The 21,256-nt window shown below is 33.9% G+C and overlaps 1 protein-coding gene across 1 annotated transcript in view; it reads left to right on the top strand.

Moving 5' to 3' along the window:
- COL24A1 (collagen type XXIV alpha 1 chain) overlaps nt 1-21,256 on the top strand; it is a 260,287-nt gene that overhangs the window by 92,476 nt on the left and 146,555 nt on the right. The window contains exon 19 of the mRNA XM_037499346.1: nt 4,312-4,365. Within this exon, the coding sequence (XP_037355243.1) occupies nt 4,312-4,365 (54 nt within the window). The remainder of the gene's footprint in view (nt 1-4,311; nt 4,366-21,256) is intronic.

The following is a 21,256-nucleotide window of genomic DNA, read 5'->3' on the forward strand; positions in this document are numbered from 1 at the left end:
GCAAAGCAAACAGTTATTTTTTCTCTCCATTTTATAGCTCTAACATGCTTTTATTTATGGAGGGTTATTTAATCATTAGTTCTAGAAGGTAAAGAAAACTCAGTTTTGATAAAGGAAAATTGACATTTGATAAAGGAAACTTGGAATCAAAGGTATTGAAAATGAAGAATTATTCTGAAAAATAAGATCATTCCACAATTTTTGTTTATAATATCTAGTCGTCAGTCAACTTTTGTAAAAACAAAGTCTTAGGGTATGCTATTTTTCCCTCTCATATTACAGTTTGTAAATTAAGCTTCTGGTTTGGGTTTTGCCACCAGGTGGCTCTAGTGAGAATCCCATGTATCTCTTCAAGAGAGGTACTTGTCATTTTAAGGATTTTTAAAAAAATATTAACAGAGGTTACTATGAATACTTATAGGCAAACAAATTCAACAATCTAGAAGAGATGGACAAATTCCTAGAACAGATAATATTCCAAAGCTGGTTAAGAAGAAATAGAGCACCTAAACAGACTAATTACAAGTAGCAGAATTAAAGCAGTAATCAAAACACTCCCCCAAAACAAAAGCCCAGGCCCAGATGGCTTCACAAATGAATTCTACCAAACATTTAGCAATGAATTAGTGCCTATCCTACACAAACTCTTTCAAAAAATTGAAAAAGAAGGAATACTACCAAATACGTTCTATGATGCCAACATTACACTAATACCAAAACCAAACAAAGACAGCACAAAAAAAGAAAATTGCAGGCCAGTCTCCCTAATGAACACTGATGCAAAAATCCTCAACAAAATCCTTGCCAACAGAATCCAACAATGCATCAAAGGAATAATACACAACGATCAAGTGGAATTCATCCCAGGGGCACAAAGATGCTTCAACATATGAAAATCCATCAGTGTAATCCAACACATCAACAAAAAGAAAATAAAAACCACATGATCATATCATATCAATAGATTTTGAGAAAGCATTCGACCAAGTCCAACATCCATTTATGATGAAATTCTTGGGATAGAAGGAATATAGTTTTACATGATAAAAGCCATATATGACAAACTCACAGCCAATATTATTCTCAATGGCGAAAAGCTGAAAGCCTTTCCTTTAAGACCAGGAACAAGACAAGGATGTCCTCTCTCACCACTGCTCTTCAATATAATACTGGAGGTCCTAGCCAGAGCAATAAGACAAGAGATAGACATACAAGGAATCCAAATAGGGAAAGAAGAAGTAAAACTATCACTATTTGCAGATAATATGATAATATACATAGAGAACCCTAAAAGCTCCACAGAAAAACTAGTCAAAATAACCAGTTTAGTAAAGTAGCAGAATACAAAATTAACACACAAAAATCAGTAGGCTTCCTATACACAATTAATCAGAGGGAGAAATCAAGAAAACCATCCCTTTTATAATTGAAACAAAAAAAATCAGGGGCCTCCCTGGCAGCGCAGGCAGTTGAGTGCAGTACTATGAAACTGTCCACAGCCTCTGCAGTGCCAGTTTGATCCCCGCTGGTCTCGGAGCAAACCACATGGTGAGCAGACTTCTGCTGTCTCACCCACTGCTCCCCTCAGCAGTGTATTTCATCAGTCTGCCTGTTATGTTCCCTGCTCTGTCTCTGTTGAATCCTCTTATCCTCCCACGCATTTGGCCTGTACCCCAGTTCTTGTATAAATAAAATAAATCTTTAAAAAAAAATCAAATTCTTGGAAATAAACCTAACAAAAGACATGAGGATCTATACAAAGAAAATTATAAAACACTGTTAAAAGAAATAGAAGAAGACATAAAGAAATGGAAAGACATCCCTTGTTCATGGATTTGAAGAATTAACATTATTAAAATGGCCATCCTACCAAAAGCAATATACAGATTCAACACTATTCCAATAAAAATCTCAATGACATTCTTCAAAGAAATAGAACAAATACTGATGAAATTCATAATGGAACCGCAAAAAACAAAACAAGAATAACCAAAGCCCTACTGATGAAAACAAAGAAGAAAGGAGGTATCACACTTCCAAACTTCAAGCTATAATAGAAAGCAATAATAATTAAAACAGTTGGGTATTGGGGAAAAAACAGACACACAGACCAATGGAACTGAATAGAGAGCCCAGAAATAAAGCCACACTTATATGGACAACTAATCTTTGACAAAGGAGCAAAGAATATGCAATGGAACATGGACTGTTTGTTCAATAAATGGTGCTGGGAAAACTGGACCACCACAAAAAATGAAACTAGACCACTACCTCTCACAATGCACAAAAATCAACTCAATGGATAAAAGACCTGGACATAAGATCTGAAGCCATAAAATATATAGAAGAACATATAGGTAAAACACTACAAAGCATACATCTCTAACATCTTTAAAGACTCATCACCCGAAGCAAAGAAAGTCAAGGAAAAGATAAACACCTGGGATTATATCAAACTGAAAAAAGCTTCTGTACAGCAAAAGAGACATTAACCAAAATAGAGCGATACCCCACTGATTGGGAAAAAATTTTTGCACTCCATACAACTAATAAGGGACTGATCACAAAGGTATACAAAGAACTCACACTACTCAACAAAAACAAAGTAAACAATCCAGTCAAGAAATGGGCAGAAGAACTCAAAAGACATTTCTCCAAAGAGGAATGCAAATGGCCAACAGGCATATGAAAAAATGTTCAACATCCCTTATCAGGGAAATGCAAATCAAAATCATATTGAGATACCACCTTACACCAGTAAGAATGGCACATATTAAAAAAAAACTAGCAACAAAAAATGTTGGTGAGGATATGGTGAAAAAGGAACTCTCCTACATTGCTGGTGGGAGTGCAAACTGGTCCAACCACTATTGAAAGCTGTGTGGCGGTTCCTCAAACTACTAAAAATGAAGCTACCATATGACCCAGCAATTCTACTCCTAGGGATCTACCCAAAGGACACCTGCACCCCTATGTTTATTGCAGCACTGTTTACAATAGGTAAAACCTGGAAACAACCCAAATGCCCAAAAATAGATAAACTCATGCCATTTGCAGCAATGTGGATGGAGCTAGAAGGAATTATACTCAGTGAAATAAGCCAAAAGGAAAAAGAAAAATATTAAATGGTTTCACTTATAGCAGGAATATAGGGGAACCAAATAAGACATCAGTGTAAAAAAATAATAACAGTACAAAACACAACAAGGAAAAAACAATTATAAGTCAGACATCCTGCAGGGGAGGAGGAGGGGAAGGGATCAGAAGGAGGGAGGGAGGAGCACAGCGGACTGAGATGATGGTGCACAGGTGCATTGGTGAAGGAAACTCTATGGGGACTACACCTGAGGGGGTGGGAAGAAGCAAATATTGTTTAAAAATGAACAATGATGTAAAAATAAATAAAAAATATTAACAAGGATGTAAAACAGTGGTGCTTCATTAAAAATGAAAAAAGTATATATAAAAATGGTGAAATGTATTATAGCAATGAGTCAGTAAATAAAAGAATGACATTTCCAGATCAGAAAAAAATATTTGAGTCCTCTAGATACTATGAGGGACTACAGTGTTTGTTTTGTTACAAGAAGAAAACTTGAATGAACATTTGCATAATATTTTATTCTCTCTGCATTTGATTGCACTAGTTGTATCCTGTTTTATGGTCAGATATTCAAACATATTAGAAGGGAATTTGTGGTTAGTGGTATCTCTGTTCTGGGAATGTGGATAAATCCATATGGTATCTTGTAATTTTATGTAATACGAGGCCTATTTAAATCGAATCTGAAACTCCATAGAAATTTAATATAACAGAAAAAATCAATAGTTTTTCACTGGGACTCTGGTTATTTTGAAACCAATTCCTCATGTAGAGTTTCTTTCTTTTGAATCAAATTTTATTCTATCTCTGGGGAACACACACATTGTTTTTCTTGATTTGAGCACTAACCTCTCCAAATATCCCTTAAAAAACTTAAATATGCATTGTGTTTGTTTACATTTTCTTAAAGTTTTCCAATGATGGTAACAAGTCTTTCTAAAAAGTCATTACAACTTTGTTTGACATAATCTATTGAGTTTCTTTTGTTGTAAAGTCATTACAACTTTGTTTTTGCTTACCATATGTCTATTTTCTTTTAACAGTTTATTAAATTGTTATTTATTATTAAATTATTTAAATTAACATTTAAGTTGTTATTAAATGAAGTCTCCAACTTATTTTTATTAAATTATTAAAATAATTTTAAAATTAATATTTATACTGTATTTATTAAATTAATATTTATACTTTGACTTTCCCTATTTTAGGGCCAAGTAGGTGACCCAGGACCTCAAGGACCACCTGGCCCTCCAGGACCAGAGGTAAAATGTTGGTGGAAAGATAATAAATTTGACACTGAAGTCATAAAAATTAGCAATGATTCGTAATACATGTTTTTACATAGTAGGCTTAAAAAGATTACCTTTAAAAATTTGTATCTTTGTAAATAGTTTATTTTCTTCTGTTAAGAGTTATGTCACAGTGATCCCAAGGAAATGGAAAAGGTATCGCTACATTAAAGTTCAAGAAGATCTCAGCTAATTATTTATTTGTTCTTCACAACAATTATTAATACATACTTGGGGCTTGTAATCAAATTTTAAGACATGAGCACTACTGAATTTTTAATGCAAAATACTTCCAGTTTTTGCTATTGTACATACATCCTTTGGATTTCGTATTCTAGAATACATAGTTAAATTTGAGTACATATATCAAATTTGCTTGTATATTATCAGAAATTTTCACTTTGGCTTAATTTTTTTGGAGCAAGGCTCATAGAATATATACCTCTGAGATGAAATATTTAAGGTTTTAAAGAATTTATTGGAGTCAAAATAAAATTCCTGAAGCTCATTCTACTGCAGAAAATATAAGCCAATCTAAATACATATGTACCCATACACATCTAATTCAGAGATGCAGCAGTAAAGCTGAGAAAGTGAATTTGGCCTCAGAATAAATAAGTCAGAGTAAAGTAAGAAAGCAGCCCCCACTGTGTGAGAGCAGCAGTTTCTAGAGGTAACACTGTCCTTCTGGTGTCTCCCTCTCTGTAAACCATACCATTTCCTTGCTCCACAACTGTCTCTCAGGTTTGGCAGATTTATTTGGCAAATGCTGATTCTTATTATCTAATTTAAAAACACTTTAGGTATTGATGGTTGAAAAAACTATAATACTGCATTGTGCCTAGTTTATAAGAAGGAGCTTTTGGGAGGTAAAATAGAGCAATATATTGATGTCATGCTGGGAAGAAGAAAATGTTTTGAGTAATTAAAACAATTATCATACACTAAAGTAGTAATTAACAGATTCAAATATATTTATCTCTTTTATGAGTCTATATTCTTTTAATCATTTTCATGAAAACCATCCTAGACTGAATCTTATTTATCTTTTCATACTGAGGATACAGAACCTAATTGATCTTTTATTATCTTTAAAGGTTACCACTATGAATATGAATAATCCTATTATAACTTTAGTTACAGATGGTATGTGAGTTAGGAAGAACTGTGTCACCTTTCTATCAGTGGGTTTTAGAACTTTTTACTGTTTTCATAAAGCCAGTTTGAGATGCATAGCCTTGTTTTTACTTACGGTCTTAGAAAGATGTTTTTTCTCTTGACTTTGCTATTTTATGACTTGCCATCACTATTCAAAACATTGTCTCATTGTCTTTGATTTCTATACAACTAGTATAAGATATAAAATTCTGAGCTCTAATTTTGTCACACTGTGTCCATTCTTCTTTAACTACATTAAATTTTGGGCAGAAACTAAAGATTTAGCCTGTATTTGCCCTAGTTGGTGTCAGTCTATACTGAAAATGGAGTGTAACCCAAAGATTGTAATTTCTGGATCATAAGAAAGTAATACATAGGTGATGATCTCTGAGGCAACACTTAGCCAAATCTTAACATTAGGCTTTTAATAGAATTTCAATTTTAAGACTTGAAAGTTTAATTTAGAATTTATCCTATAGGCAGTGATCAAAGATTTTTTTTAAGAAGAAACAATTGTGTGTTTATATTGAGGTAACATCGGTTTGCAACTCTTTATATGGTTAAGAGTTATGGGATCACACCCTTCAAGTGCTAATGTAACACACCCACCACCAAAATCAAAGATTTTTAAGCAAACTTGTGTTTTTGTTATATGCATGGTATAGCAGGAGAAAGGATAAAGGAGAGTGAGGGTTTGCCTGACAAATTAAAGTCTATTTAGGAGGATAATGCAAGACCAGATGATTAATGATTAGGAGTGTAAGAAAAAAGAGGAAAGCATGGATTAAAGAAATAATTAGGAAATATAATTCATGACACTTGAACTTTTTGGTTTAGTTCATTCTGTTTATGAAAAAAGGAATAAAAGACAATTTTGATATTTCTTGGTGGAACAGCTTGGTAGACTGCAGGTCACCATTCTAAAAATAATAAAGAGGAGACAGAGGAAATATTCACAGTGACTGGATATAATGCTTTGATTTTGAATTTGTTAATCCTGTAGGACAAACAGGACACTGGTTTCATGAATGTATGGGAAATTGTAGACCTGAAACTCAGGGTAGGTTATGGATACATATATGTATAGTGGAAGCAATTGTAACAGGTGTGTGCTAATGCATATGCTTGTTTTGTTTGTTAATGGGCAGATATCAATTTTCTTTTTATTTTAAAGATTTATTTATTTATTTATACAAGCACTGGGTACAGTCAGAAGTGCAGGAGGGTGAGAGAATTCAGAGCCAGAGTGGGGAACAGAACAGGCAGGCTGACGAAGAAATACACTGCTGAGGGGAGCAGCAGGTGGCAGGAGAGGTCTGTAGGCCATGTGGGACCCTCGCCTGGTGGCCGGGGATCCAACCAGCTCTGCAGATTTTTTCTTTCATAAAAGGACATACACTATAGATACCCTCTTGCATTTGAATTTTTTTTCAAACTTACAAACATACCCTGATAATTACAGCAGGATAGTTCATAGAGGTCTTCACCTTTCACTGTTTTAGCTGCATAGTATCCCATTGTGTGTATATATCATTGTTCATCCACTTTCTCTCCCCTGTAAGGAAAAAACCTTTCCAGTATTTTGAAATTATAAGCACTGCTGCAACTTAAACTCCTAGAGTTGGAATTTCTGGATTAAAAAAAGTGTATTTCATTCTGTAAGATATTGCTAAATTCTTCTCCAAAAGAATTATACAATTTGTATTCCTATCAGTATTTCTCTGAGTATATTTCTCTAATTATGAGTGAAATTGAACAATTTTTCATATGTTTTGTTTTTCTTGTGAAAAGTCTGTTTCTATCTTTTCCCCATTTTTTAAAATGAATGTTGTGATATATATGTAGTTATCTTATATTCTCAATGGCTCTCAATTGTCCCATAGCCATTCGTTAAGCAAGCTATCTTTGCTTCACTCATTTTAAAATACCACCTCTATCATATACTAAATTTCCATGCTGCTTCAGTCTCCATCTGCATTTTGTTTCTACACCACTTCTATGATTGCCTATTCTTTCACTAGTATAACATGAAAGCTTTATAGTATGTTTTTAAAAATAAGTGACAAATATAATTGTGCATATTTCATTATATAACATAATGATTTGATATATACATAGTGGAATGTTTATTAAGCTGAAGATAATACAGTCATCCACTAAGATAGTGATAAGAATTGAGAATTTGTACCCTTGTGCCCTTTGACCTATATCACTCCATTTCACACTTTCCACAACCCTTACAACCACCATTCTATTCTGTTTACATGGAATGGACCTTTTTTTTTTTTTGGTTCCACATAAAAATTATAACATATAGCATTTGTCTTTCTCTGCTTGATTTAATTCATTTAGCATAATGCCCTCAAAGTTCATAGGTGTTGTCAAAAATTGCAGAATTTCCTTCTTTCTGGCTGACTAATATTCCATTGTATGTATAATGCAGTATATATACATATACATATCCCACATTTTCTTTACATATTCCTATGTTCACAGACATTTAGTTTGTTCCCATATATTGGCTATAATGAATAGTAAACATAGGTTTACTGATAGCTCTTTGAGATGTTGATTTAAATTCTTTTAGATGTATACATTGGAGGGGAATAGTTGTATCATTTTGTGATTCAAATTTCAATCTTTTGAGAAGCTAGCACATTGTTTCCCATTATGTCTATATCAGTTTGTCATTTCTACTAACAATATATAAGAGCTTCCTTTCCTCCACATCCTCACCAGTATTTGTTACCTGTTATCTTTTTTTTTTTTTTCAAAGAGGCATGTATGTATGTATTTATTTATTTGTTTGTTTGTTTGTACATGCACTGGGTACAGTCAGAAGCGCGGTAGGGTGAGAGAATTTACCAGAGCCAGAGCGGGGAGCAGAGCAGGCAGGAGGACCGAAGTACACTGCTGAGGGGAGCAGCGGGCGGCAGGAGAGGTCTGCGCGCCATGTGGGACCCTCCTCCAGTGGAGCAGCCGGGGATCGAACCGGCGCCGCAGAGGCTGCGGGCAGCTTCGCAACCCAGCGCTCAACCGCTGCGCCACCGGGGAGGCCCTCTGTTATCTTTTTGATAACAGCCATTCTAACATGTGAGATGCTATCCCATTGTGTTTTTTTTAAAAGATTTATTAATTTATGCATATAAGAACTGGGGTACAGGCCAGAGGTACAGGGGGGTAAGAGGATTCACCAGAGACAGATTGGGGAGCACAACACGTGGATCCACTGAAATACAGTTCTGAGGGGAGCAGCAGGCAGACAGGAGAGGTCTGCTGCACCATGTAGGTGAGCTCCCTGGCTAGGTCATACTCATGCTGCAGTGGCTGCGTATAGCTTCGTAGTGCTGTGCTTAACCCCTTGCACCACCAGTGAGGCGCCCATTGTGGTTTTGATTTGCATTTCCCTGACAGTGATGTTGAGCGACTTTTCCTTCATCTACTGAACATTTGTATGTCTTTTTTGGAAAAATGTCTATTCTTTGTCCATTTTAAAATTAGATTCTTTGTTATTCTGCTGTTGACATGTTTGAGTTATTCACATATTTTGGAGAACAGTCCGTTATCAGATATATGGTTTATGCATATTTTCTGTCATTGTGTAGGTTACCTTTCAATTTATTGATTGTTTCCTTTACTATGCAGAAACTCTAGATTGACATAGTGCTACTTAATCATTTCAGCTTTTGCCTGTGCTTTTGAAGGTCCAGATCTCTTCAGACTATATTACTATTATGATGACAGAAGCAGAAGAACCCAGAAAAACTAGTTAATATTGTTATCCAGTCCATGTGATTGCAAACTGTTTTTGATTTTTTAATTACAAAGGAAAAGAGTATGTTTGCCAAATCAGTGACTACATCTCTCATGTGGAAGGCCCTAGTAATCTACTTTAATAATAACACTACATAGCAAAACAGCAGTTGGAGAATGTCTCCAGTAATTCTCTAGAATCCAGCTGGTTTCCATAGGGGCTAGCATGGTGAATTAAGCAGTGGTCTGAGAGAGACCGCCACCCATACATATTTTATATCTTGAATGGGAGCACTAATCTTTTACATTCTCTCCACATGTAAGTAATTTATCCTCAGAATCCAAAGGTCTACCTAATTTTAGAAGTATTGTTGCCCTTGAGGCTCCTCTTTAGACAATCTGTCTATCAATTTTCAGCACATCTTTAAAAGATACATATATATATATGAATGAATCACTTTTATATATTATAAATATATATATATGAATCACTAAAAATGCTAAGGTACATTAGATTAGGTTCTGACTTCAAGGAACTAATATTCAAAAAAATCAATTTTCAGTTCAAAGTGTATCTGTTTTTCCTTAGACATCAAGAATGTTAGGTTTGGAGGAAATAAGTTAAAAATCATCTCATTCTCTGAATGTCTAGAAGTAGTGAGTCTTCAAAAATCATGAGTAGAGTAGTCAAAGAATTTATTTCCTGAGGCTCCTGGTTTCTCCTTTCTATTTTATTTCCCTCTTGGGAATGAGTTCTGTTCATCCTTTTAAGCCAGTGTTTTTTCCTTTTCTTTCATAATGTACTTTCTCATCAAAGTGTATTTTTAGAGAAAGACAATATATATTTTACTCCAAGATTAATAGTTAATGGCAATATAATTATTTCTCAAGAATATTTTATTTTGTATTTCGAAAGCAAACAGAAACCTACAACTAATACAATGACACTTGAATTGTAGAATTTGGGTATCATTAATGAGTGAAGGAATATTTGTGGGTGATTGAAGACTTTTGATTGCTGGTCAAATTGATCATACCAACAAGTGATCATCTGAACTACCAACCAGACAGGACAAGACTGACTAATATTGCTGGCTAGTCAAATAAGACTTGATAAGAGTTGGTGAAAGCCATACACTGAAGTTTTCGTTGTAAATGGTGAATTACTGGGTTGACTAGAAACCTGCATCATTAAAGACCAACTGAACAAGTAACTCTTCCAAATAATTCAAAATTTATTTCTTGCTTCTTAATCCTAAGCAAATTACTAAAGTGCTTTAAAAACGAAGTAAATCTATCTGTACATCCTCACTGATTTGTAAATATTTGAGGTGTCCAAGATAAAACAACACTTACTTTAAAACATCTGATTTAAATTTTTTCCATCCTTGTTATGTGTCTGCTTTTAATAAAAGCATGTGGAAAATGTTTTAAAGGAATCTTTTATATTTCTTTAAGCATAGTAGTATCAATTTTGAATACTCGCCTAATGCTTCCTCATCGTTTTGGCAGTAAACCACCATCAAATGTGGCAGCCAGATAATTAGAATGTTTGTTGATTCAGCTGTTAACCCCCTTGGGCTACTGCAATTACCAAATAGTTGAATTTGGGATGTTCTTGGTAAAGGGGACCAGTTTACTATAAAAATGAGCTCAGACCTCTAATCACATTCACAGGCCAGAAATGACCAGAAGTGACCAAAGCGGAATCTTTTTCCACCAAGTTGGTCTTCATTAGAGGCGAAGACTGAAGTTCATTCTGAGAGTTGCTCATATCAAGCAAAAGCATGCTTCTATATGTTCATTTTAGGGCTTCATGGACTTTAACTGGAATAAATCCACCTTATTACATATTGTGTTCAGCTGTATTAGTTGATTAGATCTTAGAATTGGATGGATTTCCTACTTAAACCAATTACTTCTTTGTTATCTTTAATGACTTTGGTTTGGTTGAGTAATACAGTGTTATCTGTTATTCAAAAAAGTAGCCCAGGAAGAAAACATGATTAAATCAGAAAATAAAAAATTATTTATTGTATTCCAACTGCAAAGCTGCAGTTAGTAAACACTGTAGGTTGTATAAAAAAATAATGACTATAATTTTGAGCTATTTGTTGGCTAGTTGGGAAAAGTGATGATAATGGTAGAGGCATCACGTGAGAATTAAGCAGTTATTATAGTTCAGTGTAAGGAAAGAATAACGTAAGATCAGAGGATTAGGGAAACTTTCGTAAGAGAGATAGATCTGAATTAGATTTTGTATAGATAAATCATAGAAAATGGGAAAGTTTTCCAGGTAGGGTAAATCACATGCTCAGAGTCTATGTCTCTAGGCAACCTGCATGGTAGATATATAGAACAGTGAATAAAGTTGACTAGATGCACATTCCTTGTGTTGGTTAGAGGAATAGAACGTTGTAAAACTAGGTTGGTACCAGCTACATAAGATTCCAAGCTATGCGAAAGGCAGAGTAGTCAGTATAGCCTGGCCTCATGACACAACTCTTATAAAAATAAAAATAGGGAACTGCCCCTTCATCTCCCAAGTGAACCAGTCCAAGTTTTATTGATTTTACTGGATTCTGGCTATCGGGGTCACAGATTTCCAACCTTTCATACTCTGTGTAGTTGGGAGTCTCTGTAACTGTTTTCAGAAGAGGATGGAATGTTTTACCTACTCAGGATGAATGTTAGTACTAGTTGTCACAATGAGGTGGACCTAAGGTTGCTCACCAGATTGACAAGGAAATCATTCTATCCAGAGGAGCAATAACAAAGCTAGAGTGATTGTCATTAAAGATACCTCCTGTTACTGGTATTAACAGTTGGCCTATGGCCATCTTGCCCAACTTTTCCTCTTAACAGATAATAAAGTGGAGGACCATTTATTACATAGTTGACTGGACAATGGTCAACATGTTCACTGCCCATTCTAGTGGACTTTACTCAATCCCATTGATCAAATGATGAGATTCAAATTTCCTTCCAGAATGCTATGTTTTTAATCAGTATCCCACCTTCATCAACAGTTGTCAGGGACTATGAAGGATCTATGATCTTTATTCTGTTTGCAAGCCAACAAGTTTGACTGACAGTTTAAAGCTTTCTGGTAGCAGACATAAGAATTATGAGACAAAGGACAAATTACTCTCAGCAATAGCAGTCCAGAGTATCAACATATTTGCAGTGATTCACTGAGACTAAATTCTCATAGGGTGTTGTGAGGAAAGCTGGATAACATGTACATATGAAGTAGGTTGCATTGCAAAAGAGGAACTTTGAGTTTAGATAAATTATTTTATCATGGGTAATTATAAAAATAATGTATTCCAGAAAAAGACATTATTATATGGATAGTAATCACTCTGCCTTTGGCTACAGAAAGACATTCTCTCTTTAAATTTTTTTTCAATAAATATTTTTTAATATTTTTATTGAGGTAATGTTGATTTACAACACTGTATATGTTACCTTTAAGTTAGTAACTAATAGTCTGATGAAGAAACCTGGGACATGGAGTTAAGAAGACTTCCAAGAAGCATGGTTGCTTGAGTACAGACAAATATTAAGGACTTCAAAATGGAAATCAAATGGAAACACAGTACAAGCATATTCCAGCATAGGGATATAGGAAGGTAGGTGTATTTAAATATTTGCAATTAACCAATGTTTTAGTCAGCTCTTACCATTAAAAGGGACAGAAAACTAACTCATTGTTTGAAGCCAAAAAAAATCAGGGTTGGCTAATGAGGAAGTTCAACACTGCATGTGCCAAGAGTTTGGCTGGATATAAGAGCTCAATAAATAGAATCAAGACCCTCTTGTCTTAGCCTTTCTTTTATCCATTGGCTTCATTCACAGGACCCACTGTGGAAAAGGTAGCTCTTGGCAACTCTAAGCTTATATTGCTCTAGAGTTAGCAACGTTAGCAAAAGAAAGCACTTTTCTTCCTATATAACTCCACTAAAAATTTTGAGGTGGACTCCAGCCAATCTGGCTTGGATTATATGATCATCTTTAAATTAGTCACAACAGCTATGGGACTAGAGTATTATAGTTGGCAGGATTTGGGCTGCTTACCCATAGTGGAAACTGGGATGGGGACCAGGAATTCATAGTTTGCAAATTGTGGAATCCCAAAGAGATGGTGAGCAGATTAAAAAAAGTGCCTCCTACATTTTACATCTTTGGTGCCCATCTCTACATATACTCTTTTCCCCTCTTACATAGTTTTAAGAATGTCACTGCCTAAAATATAGCAGCCACCCTCATAGCTGAAAATATACTCTCCTCTATTTAAGAGAGGATAACCCAGTGAATTGGTTAATTATGCTATAAATTATTATCTAAGATAACAGGACCAGGTTCTTGGGGAAAAGTGTGTGCTTCTCAATGAAGTCTGCATCTCAGTTCATCATTATGTGATTTTAGAAAGAATGCAAGATAGCCACAGTATTCATTCTATTTGGGAAAAAATGGAAAGCAAAGTGACACAGTCCCATAGCTATGCATACAGAACAAAAGTAAAAATTCATACATGTTCGTTCCTCATAATATAAATCTGCTTTTCTCGTCACCAACTGCCTATATACTGCCGCAAATATACATACCTTGAATAGGGGGTCTATGAGATAGTCTCCAGGATATATATCCTGTGAAGCCAAGGAATTCTTGTGTTCTGTAGTGTATATTCAGTGCCAAGAACAATGCCTGATACATCTTAACTATGTGTTAAATTGGTGAGTTTTATTCTCCTAGACATTCATATGAATTTGAAATGAGTCAAATATATAGATATTGAATACCTAAAATAATACCCAAAGGTTAAGTCTCAAATCATTGTTATGCTGTTATATCAAGAAAATTTGAAAGCCGAGCTTTACTAATTTTTATCTGGGGCAAGTTCTTTAAAGATCTTCAAATGGTTGCAAATGCTTGCCTACCAAAAAGCAAATGATAATCTAAAACACCCAATACCAGCTACCTTATTTTATAGTTTTTTTGAGGTGTAATTGGCACTTAGCAAACTGCATGTATTTAAAGTGCATCATTTGCTCATTTTTAACATACACAACTTGTGAAACCATCATGCATGGATTATTCTCACTCAGAAAAGGTTATTTTTTTAAATTACTTTTTTACTTGTACTCACCATACTACATGTGTTTTTATAAAACTAGGGAACAAAATTGGATAATTATTTTCGGGATTCATATCTCAAATCAAATTCTCCCTTTGCAGAACTTTTCTCCCTCTGGATGGGTTCTTTCTTGTTAGATATTAGTCCTATCTATAGAAACTGTGCTGCTTGGATTTTATTGGGGTGAGGGAGGGAGGGAACAGATTTATTTGATTTTTTTTTTCAGATAAATTGTGACTTTTGAAACTGCATAATTAATTGAAGTTACAGTTAGTCAAACTATTAATTTTTAATTTGATCAGTTGTAGCATCAGAAGTTTATTGACTATACTGTATACTGTACAGCATGACTAGATTTTGCATAATTTAACCCTATAGAGATTCATAGTTACATTATTCAATCTTAAATGTTTACTAATTTTATCTGTTTTTGGATATCTTTTTTTTAAAATATCACTGGTTTTCTAAGGGCTCTGTTCATCACTACTTTGTCTCGGAGCTGGAAGGGATCATGCTCAGCGAATAAGCCAGAAAGAAAAAGAAAAATACCGCATAATCTCGCTCATAGCAGGAATTTAGAAGACCTAAATAAGGGACCAGGAAAAAGACTAATAAAGTAAAAATCAACAAACAGCTCTAAACCAGAGACACCATGGGGGGAGGGGGAGAGGTGGAAGGATTAGGGTAAAAATAAGGGGGGGGTTGTATGGCGACTATAACCAAGTTGAAAATGCATACATTGTGCAAAAATGAAAAATGATGTAAAAATATATAAAATAATATAAACTATATATAAAAAACTTCCAAGATGAATTGAAGCTAAGCAATATGGGGTTATTGTGTATTTAAAGCATAGTGATTATAAAGATAATTGAAATTTTTCATGAGAAACACCTAAATGCCATTCTTATCTACAACAGCAACAGAGTATTTTAAGTTACTTTATAAAATATCAGAAAAGTTTAAATTTCCCAAAATTTGTTTTATTTTCAACTCATTGTAGTTCAGTGTGACTCAATCCAAAGGCTGAGCTTTACTGATTTTATCTGAAGATGAGTTCAATGAATAAATTCTATTTTCTATCTAAAATTCTTCAAATTGTTACAAATACTTGTCAAAAAACAGTTATCTAAAATAACCAAAATCTCATTAATAAAATGACAATCCAAAACAGTTACCTTTTTTTTATCGCTTTATGAAAGTACAATTGACATAGAATAACCTTCCTGTATTAAAATCGTATTGTTTCATAATTTTTCTTGAATGCATAATCTCTGATCTTAACAATAACCTTGGTGCCCTTTTGTAATCCCTTATTTTTATTCCTCCTATATCCTCCCTTGCCTGGCTATCACTCATCTTCTTTTTGTCACTATCAATTAATTTGCATTTTTTTAAAGTTTTAATATAAATGGAATTATACCATATATATTCCTTTTTGGTCTTACTTTTTTTCACTTAGTGTAATGCAATCGAGATTTGTCAGATTGCCACTAGTATCATTTTATCAATATACTCTAATTAGATTGTTTTTTCCATTTGCTATTTTTCAACCAAAAAGACTATATATAATTCAAAAGGCTACAGATGAGTGGATCAAGAAGATTTGATATATATAGACAATGGAACACCACTCAATTATCACAGAAGATAAACTCATGTCATTTACTACAACATGGATGGAGCTTGAAAGTATAATGCTAAATGAAATAAGTCAGAGGAGAAAGATAAATACCAGATGGTGTCACTAATATGTGGAATATGAAATCACAAAATTAATGGCCAGATAAAGATGATCTGAAAACTAACCCTTGATAGGTAACTACAGAACAGAAACAAGGAGGAGGAAGAAAGTGGAGAAAGGGAAAGAACAAAGCGGGGAGGATGACAGTGGTCTATGGTAGTGGAATATGAGTACTTTGGTGGTGAGTATTCTATGATGGTAACACCTGCTGTGGGTATTCCAATATTATCTCAGTTTAAAATAAATTTTAAAAAAGAGAGATTTATCACTCCAATTGAAGAACTACTAATGTGTTTAATCAATGCCATAAAGCATCATATCTTTCCTCTACTCGGATACTCCAAACTTACGACTCGCTGCAATCAAAATGGCGGTATTTTATGACTTACCAGGAAGCTAATGAAATCTTCCAGAGTTTTTCTTCCCAGTTTTTGCTTTTAAAAAATACATGTGAATTTATCGCCAGCTTTTAGTGATTAGAGAATAATAAAACTGCTTTTACTGGAGAGAAAGCTGAGTGATTCTGTTCAGTGCATTGAATAGATGTGAATGCTCTGGAAATAGAAGACACATTTTCATTTATTTTTAAAGTTTTTTCAGTTTTCTGTTTCTCAATAAAAAAATGTTGATTAGACTATATTAAGAAGGCAGCAGATGCAGCATACAAAATCAATATGCAAAAATCAGTTGCCTTTCTATTCACTGACAATGAACTATCAGAAAAAGAAATTGTAGAGGGGGCCCAATGCACTGTGATACAAAACTATGGTCCATTGGCAGTGGGTATGGTGTGGTGCCATACATCAGAAGAGATGTGATCCTATGCCTCTGAATCACATACAGGGTTGTAAACAAATGTAGCCTCAATTTTTTTAAAAATAATTTATAGTTGTATCAAAAAGAATACCCAGAAGACTATTTAATCAAGGAAGTGAGAGACCCACATACTGAATTACTATAAGACATTGATGGAAGAAACTGAAGAAATTAAAGAAAGGTACTAATTAATGGAAAGACATCTTGCGCTCATGAATCATAATAATCAATATTGTTAAAATATATATACTACCTAAAGCAACCGACACATTCAATGTAATCATATCAAAATGCCAATGGCATTTTTTTTCCCTGCAGAAATAGAACAAGCAATTCTAAAATTTGTATTGAAGCACAAAACATCTGAATAGCAAAAACAATCTTGAGAAAAAAGAACACAACCAGGAGCATTTTCCCTGATTTCAAACTATATTATAAGGCTACTTGATCAAAACAGTATGATATTGGAATAAAACACAAAGATCAATGAAACTAAGAAGAGAAACCACGCATACACTGTCAATTTAGGACAAAGGTATCAAGAATATTCAATGAGGAAAGGGTACTCTCTAAAAAAGTAAGGGTAGGAATAACTGAACCACTACCTTATTCCATACAAAAAATCAACTCAAAATAGATTAAAGAATTGAATGTAAGACCTGAAACCATAAAATACCTAGAAAGAAACAGAAGGAGAAAGATCCTTGATACATTAATGCTTTGACAGATATGATTGCAAATATCTTCTCCCTATAGTAAGTTGCCTTTTCACTAAAACAATATTTTCTTTTGCAATGCAGAAACTTCTAATATAGTCCCATTCAGTTATTTTTGCTTTTTTTCTGACTTGCTGTTAGAGATGAATCCACAAAGAAAGTTCTGTTGCCAATGTCAAAGAACTTACTGCATGTGTCTTCCAACTTACGGTTTTAGGTGTTATATTTAAGTCTTTATTCCATTTTTGAATTAATTTATGGGTATGTAGTAAAGTTTCATTCTTGAGCATGAAATTGTCCAGTTCCCTAACACCGTAGTCATCAGGACCTATTTCTCCATTAAATATTCTTGCCTTCTTTATTATAAATTAGTTGTCCATATATGTATGGGTTTATTTCTGATCAATTTTGTTCCATTGATCTGTGAATCTATTTTTATTACAATACAATGTTATTTTTATTAGTATAGCTCTACAGATATATGTGGTCTATGTGAAGGATGCTGTTGGAATTTTGATAGGTATTGCATGGTATATTGCTTTAGATAAAATGGACACTGACAAAAAAAAAATCTTTTAATCTATGAAAACAGATATCTCTTATATCTTCATGTCTTCAATTTCTATCAAAAGTGTCTTACAGATTTTAGTGTTTAGATCTTTCACCTCCTTGGTTAAATTTATTCCAAGGTATTGTTTTCTTTTTGATATGATTACAAATGGCTTGGTTTTCTTAATCCTTTTGATAATTGTTTGCATATAGAAATAAACCTATTTTTGTATATTGATTTCATAGACTATTTGTTATTTCCAATAGCTTTGGTAAAGTTCTTAGGGTTTTTTTTAATACATATCATTTGCAATTAGTGACAGTTTTACATATGCTTTTCCAATTGGATATATTTCTTTTTCTTGCATAGTTGCTCTGGGTAGAACTTAAAATACCATGATAATGGTGAGAGTGGGTATCATTGTCTTGTTCCTGATCTTAGCAGACAAGATTTCAGTTATTTGCCGTTGAATATGATGCTGAACCATCCTGGCACACCTGCAGTACCTCCTACCTGATCATGATAGGTGATCCTTTTAGTGTATTGAATTTGGTTTGCTAATATTTTGTTGAAGATTTTGTATCTTTTTATCAAAGATATTGGCTGGTTGCTTTCTTGTTTTACGACGTCCTTCCCTGGTTTTGGTATCAGGATAATGCGGTTTTCAATAAATGGGTGGGGAAGTGTTTTTCCGCTTTAATTTTTAGAAGAGTTTGAAAAGTGTGGATATTAAATCTTTGAGTCTGGTAGACTTCACCAGTGAAACCATCTGGTACTGCACTTTTGTTTTGGGGATTACTGTTTGTTTCTTTATCAAAGATCAGCCTATACAGATTTTCTTCTCCATGATTCAGTCCTAGAAGTTTGTACAGTTCCAAGAATTTATCCATTTCTTCCAGGTTGTCCAAGTTACTGGAATGTAGATTTTCTATTTGTCTTTTATAATCTGTTATATTTCTTTGGTATTGTAATTTCTTCTCTTTCATTCCTGATTTTATTTGAATCTGCTTTTTTTTTTTTAATCTTAGCAAGTCTAGCTAAAGTTTTGTCAATTTTATTTTCTCATAGAATCAGCTCTTGGTTTTTGGTTAATTTTTTGGTTGCTTTTATGGGTTCTCATTTCTCCTATGATTTTTTAAATTGCCTTCCTTCTACTGATGTTGGTCATGGTCTCTTTGTAGTTCCTATAGATGTACTATGAGGTGCTTGTATGCACTTCTTTTTTTTCTTCCTATAAGCTTGTTTTGTTATAAATGTCCAGTTTTGTGCTACTTTTGCTGTATCACAAAGATTTTGATAGTGTTTTCATTTGTTTCATTTCTTCTTTGATTTTTTTAATTCACTCAGTGTTTGGTTAGCAGTATGTTGTTTAATCTCCACATATTTGTGATTTTTTTCCAGTTTTCTTGTGATGTCTAACTTTATACAATTATAAGTTGGAAATTTTCAGTCTTTAAAATTGAAATTAGTTTTGTATCCCAATCTGATCTGTCCTTGAGAATGTTGCATGTGTTCCATATGTGAAAATAATGTATAGTTTTCTGTTTTGTGGTTAAATTTTAAGTCCATCTAAACTATTATGCCATTTAAGGCCAGTGTCTCCTCCTTGATTTTCTGACCGGAGGATTGATCCATTAATGTAAGTTTGGTGTTAATATTTCTACTATCATTGTGTTGTCAATTTCTCCATTTAGGTCTGTTAATATTTTTTTATATATTTTGTTTTTTCTATGTCATGTGCATATGTATTAATCACTGTTTTATCTTCATGATTGACCCCTTTATCATTGTATAATGTCCATTTTTGTACATTTTTTTTGCATTCTTTAGTCTTTTTTGTCTGATTATAAGTATACCTGTAACTGTTTTTTTTTTTTTTAGCTTTCATTTGCATTGAATGTTTTTCTCCATTTCTTCTATTTCAGTCTGTGTGTATTCTTACCCCTGAAGTGAGTCTCTTATAGACAATATATAGTTCAGTCTTGTTTTTAATCCAGTCAACCACTCTATGTATTTTGATTTGAGGATTTAGACCATTTACGTTTAAGATGATTATTGGTATGTATGCATTTACTATCATTTTGTCCATTGTTCTCTGTTACTTTCTTGTTTCTTCTCTGTTCCTTTCTTCTTTTTTTTTCCTTGATGCTTGATGGCTTGCTTTAGTGGTATGCTTAGGTTTGTTTTCCATTTTCATTTGTGTATTTCATTTGTGTATAAGCTTTGTGGTTACCACAGGTTCAGTTGTAACTTTGAATGTATATGACACTTTTTAGCTTGATAACTATTTGACTTTGAACACATTCAACCTTTACTTTTTTGCTCTTTCCCCCCACATTTTATATTTTGCTATCTCATTTTACATTTTACCTTCTATGTATCCCTTAGCTAATTATTGTGGTTTTCATTAATTTTAATATTTTTGTCTTTTAATTTTTATCATCTCTGTATGTGATTAAGTCACTGCTTTTGCTTATCTGGGAAACATTTTTTTAAAAGATTTTTATTTATTTATGCATATAAGAGCCGGGGTGTAGGCCATAGGTGTGTGTGTGGGGCAGGTAGGGTGAGAGGACTCACCAGAGACAGAGTGGGAAGCAGAACAGATGGATCTGCTGAAATACACTACTGAAGGGAGCAGTGGGCTAGACAGGAGAGGTCTGCTGCTCCATGTGGGTCACCTCCTTGGTTGGCCAGGGAATCTAACTCATGCTGCAATGACTGGCGATAGCTTGATAGCCCTGTTTTTAACTCCTGAGCCACCAGGGAGTCCCCTTATCTGGGAAACTCAATCTCTCCTTCAGTTTTGAATGTTAATCTTGCGGGATATAGAATTCTTAGTCAGAATTTTATCCTTTCAGCGCTTTGTGTATGTTTAGCCACTTCTTTGGCCTCTGATTATCTCTGAAAAGTCTGATGATCAGTTTGTGGTTTTCCCTTGTATGTGAAAAGCTGCTTTTGTCTTGCTACTTTTAAGGTCTTCTCTG

Source organism: Talpa occidentalis, unplaced genomic scaffold (genome assembly GCF_014898055.3).
Source record: "Talpa occidentalis isolate TD23 unplaced genomic scaffold, MPIMG_talOcc4v2.1 talOcc4.9, whole genome shotgun sequence".
In the NCBI taxonomy this organism is placed as follows: domain Eukaryota; kingdom Metazoa; phylum Chordata; class Mammalia; order Eulipotyphla; family Talpidae; genus Talpa; species Talpa occidentalis.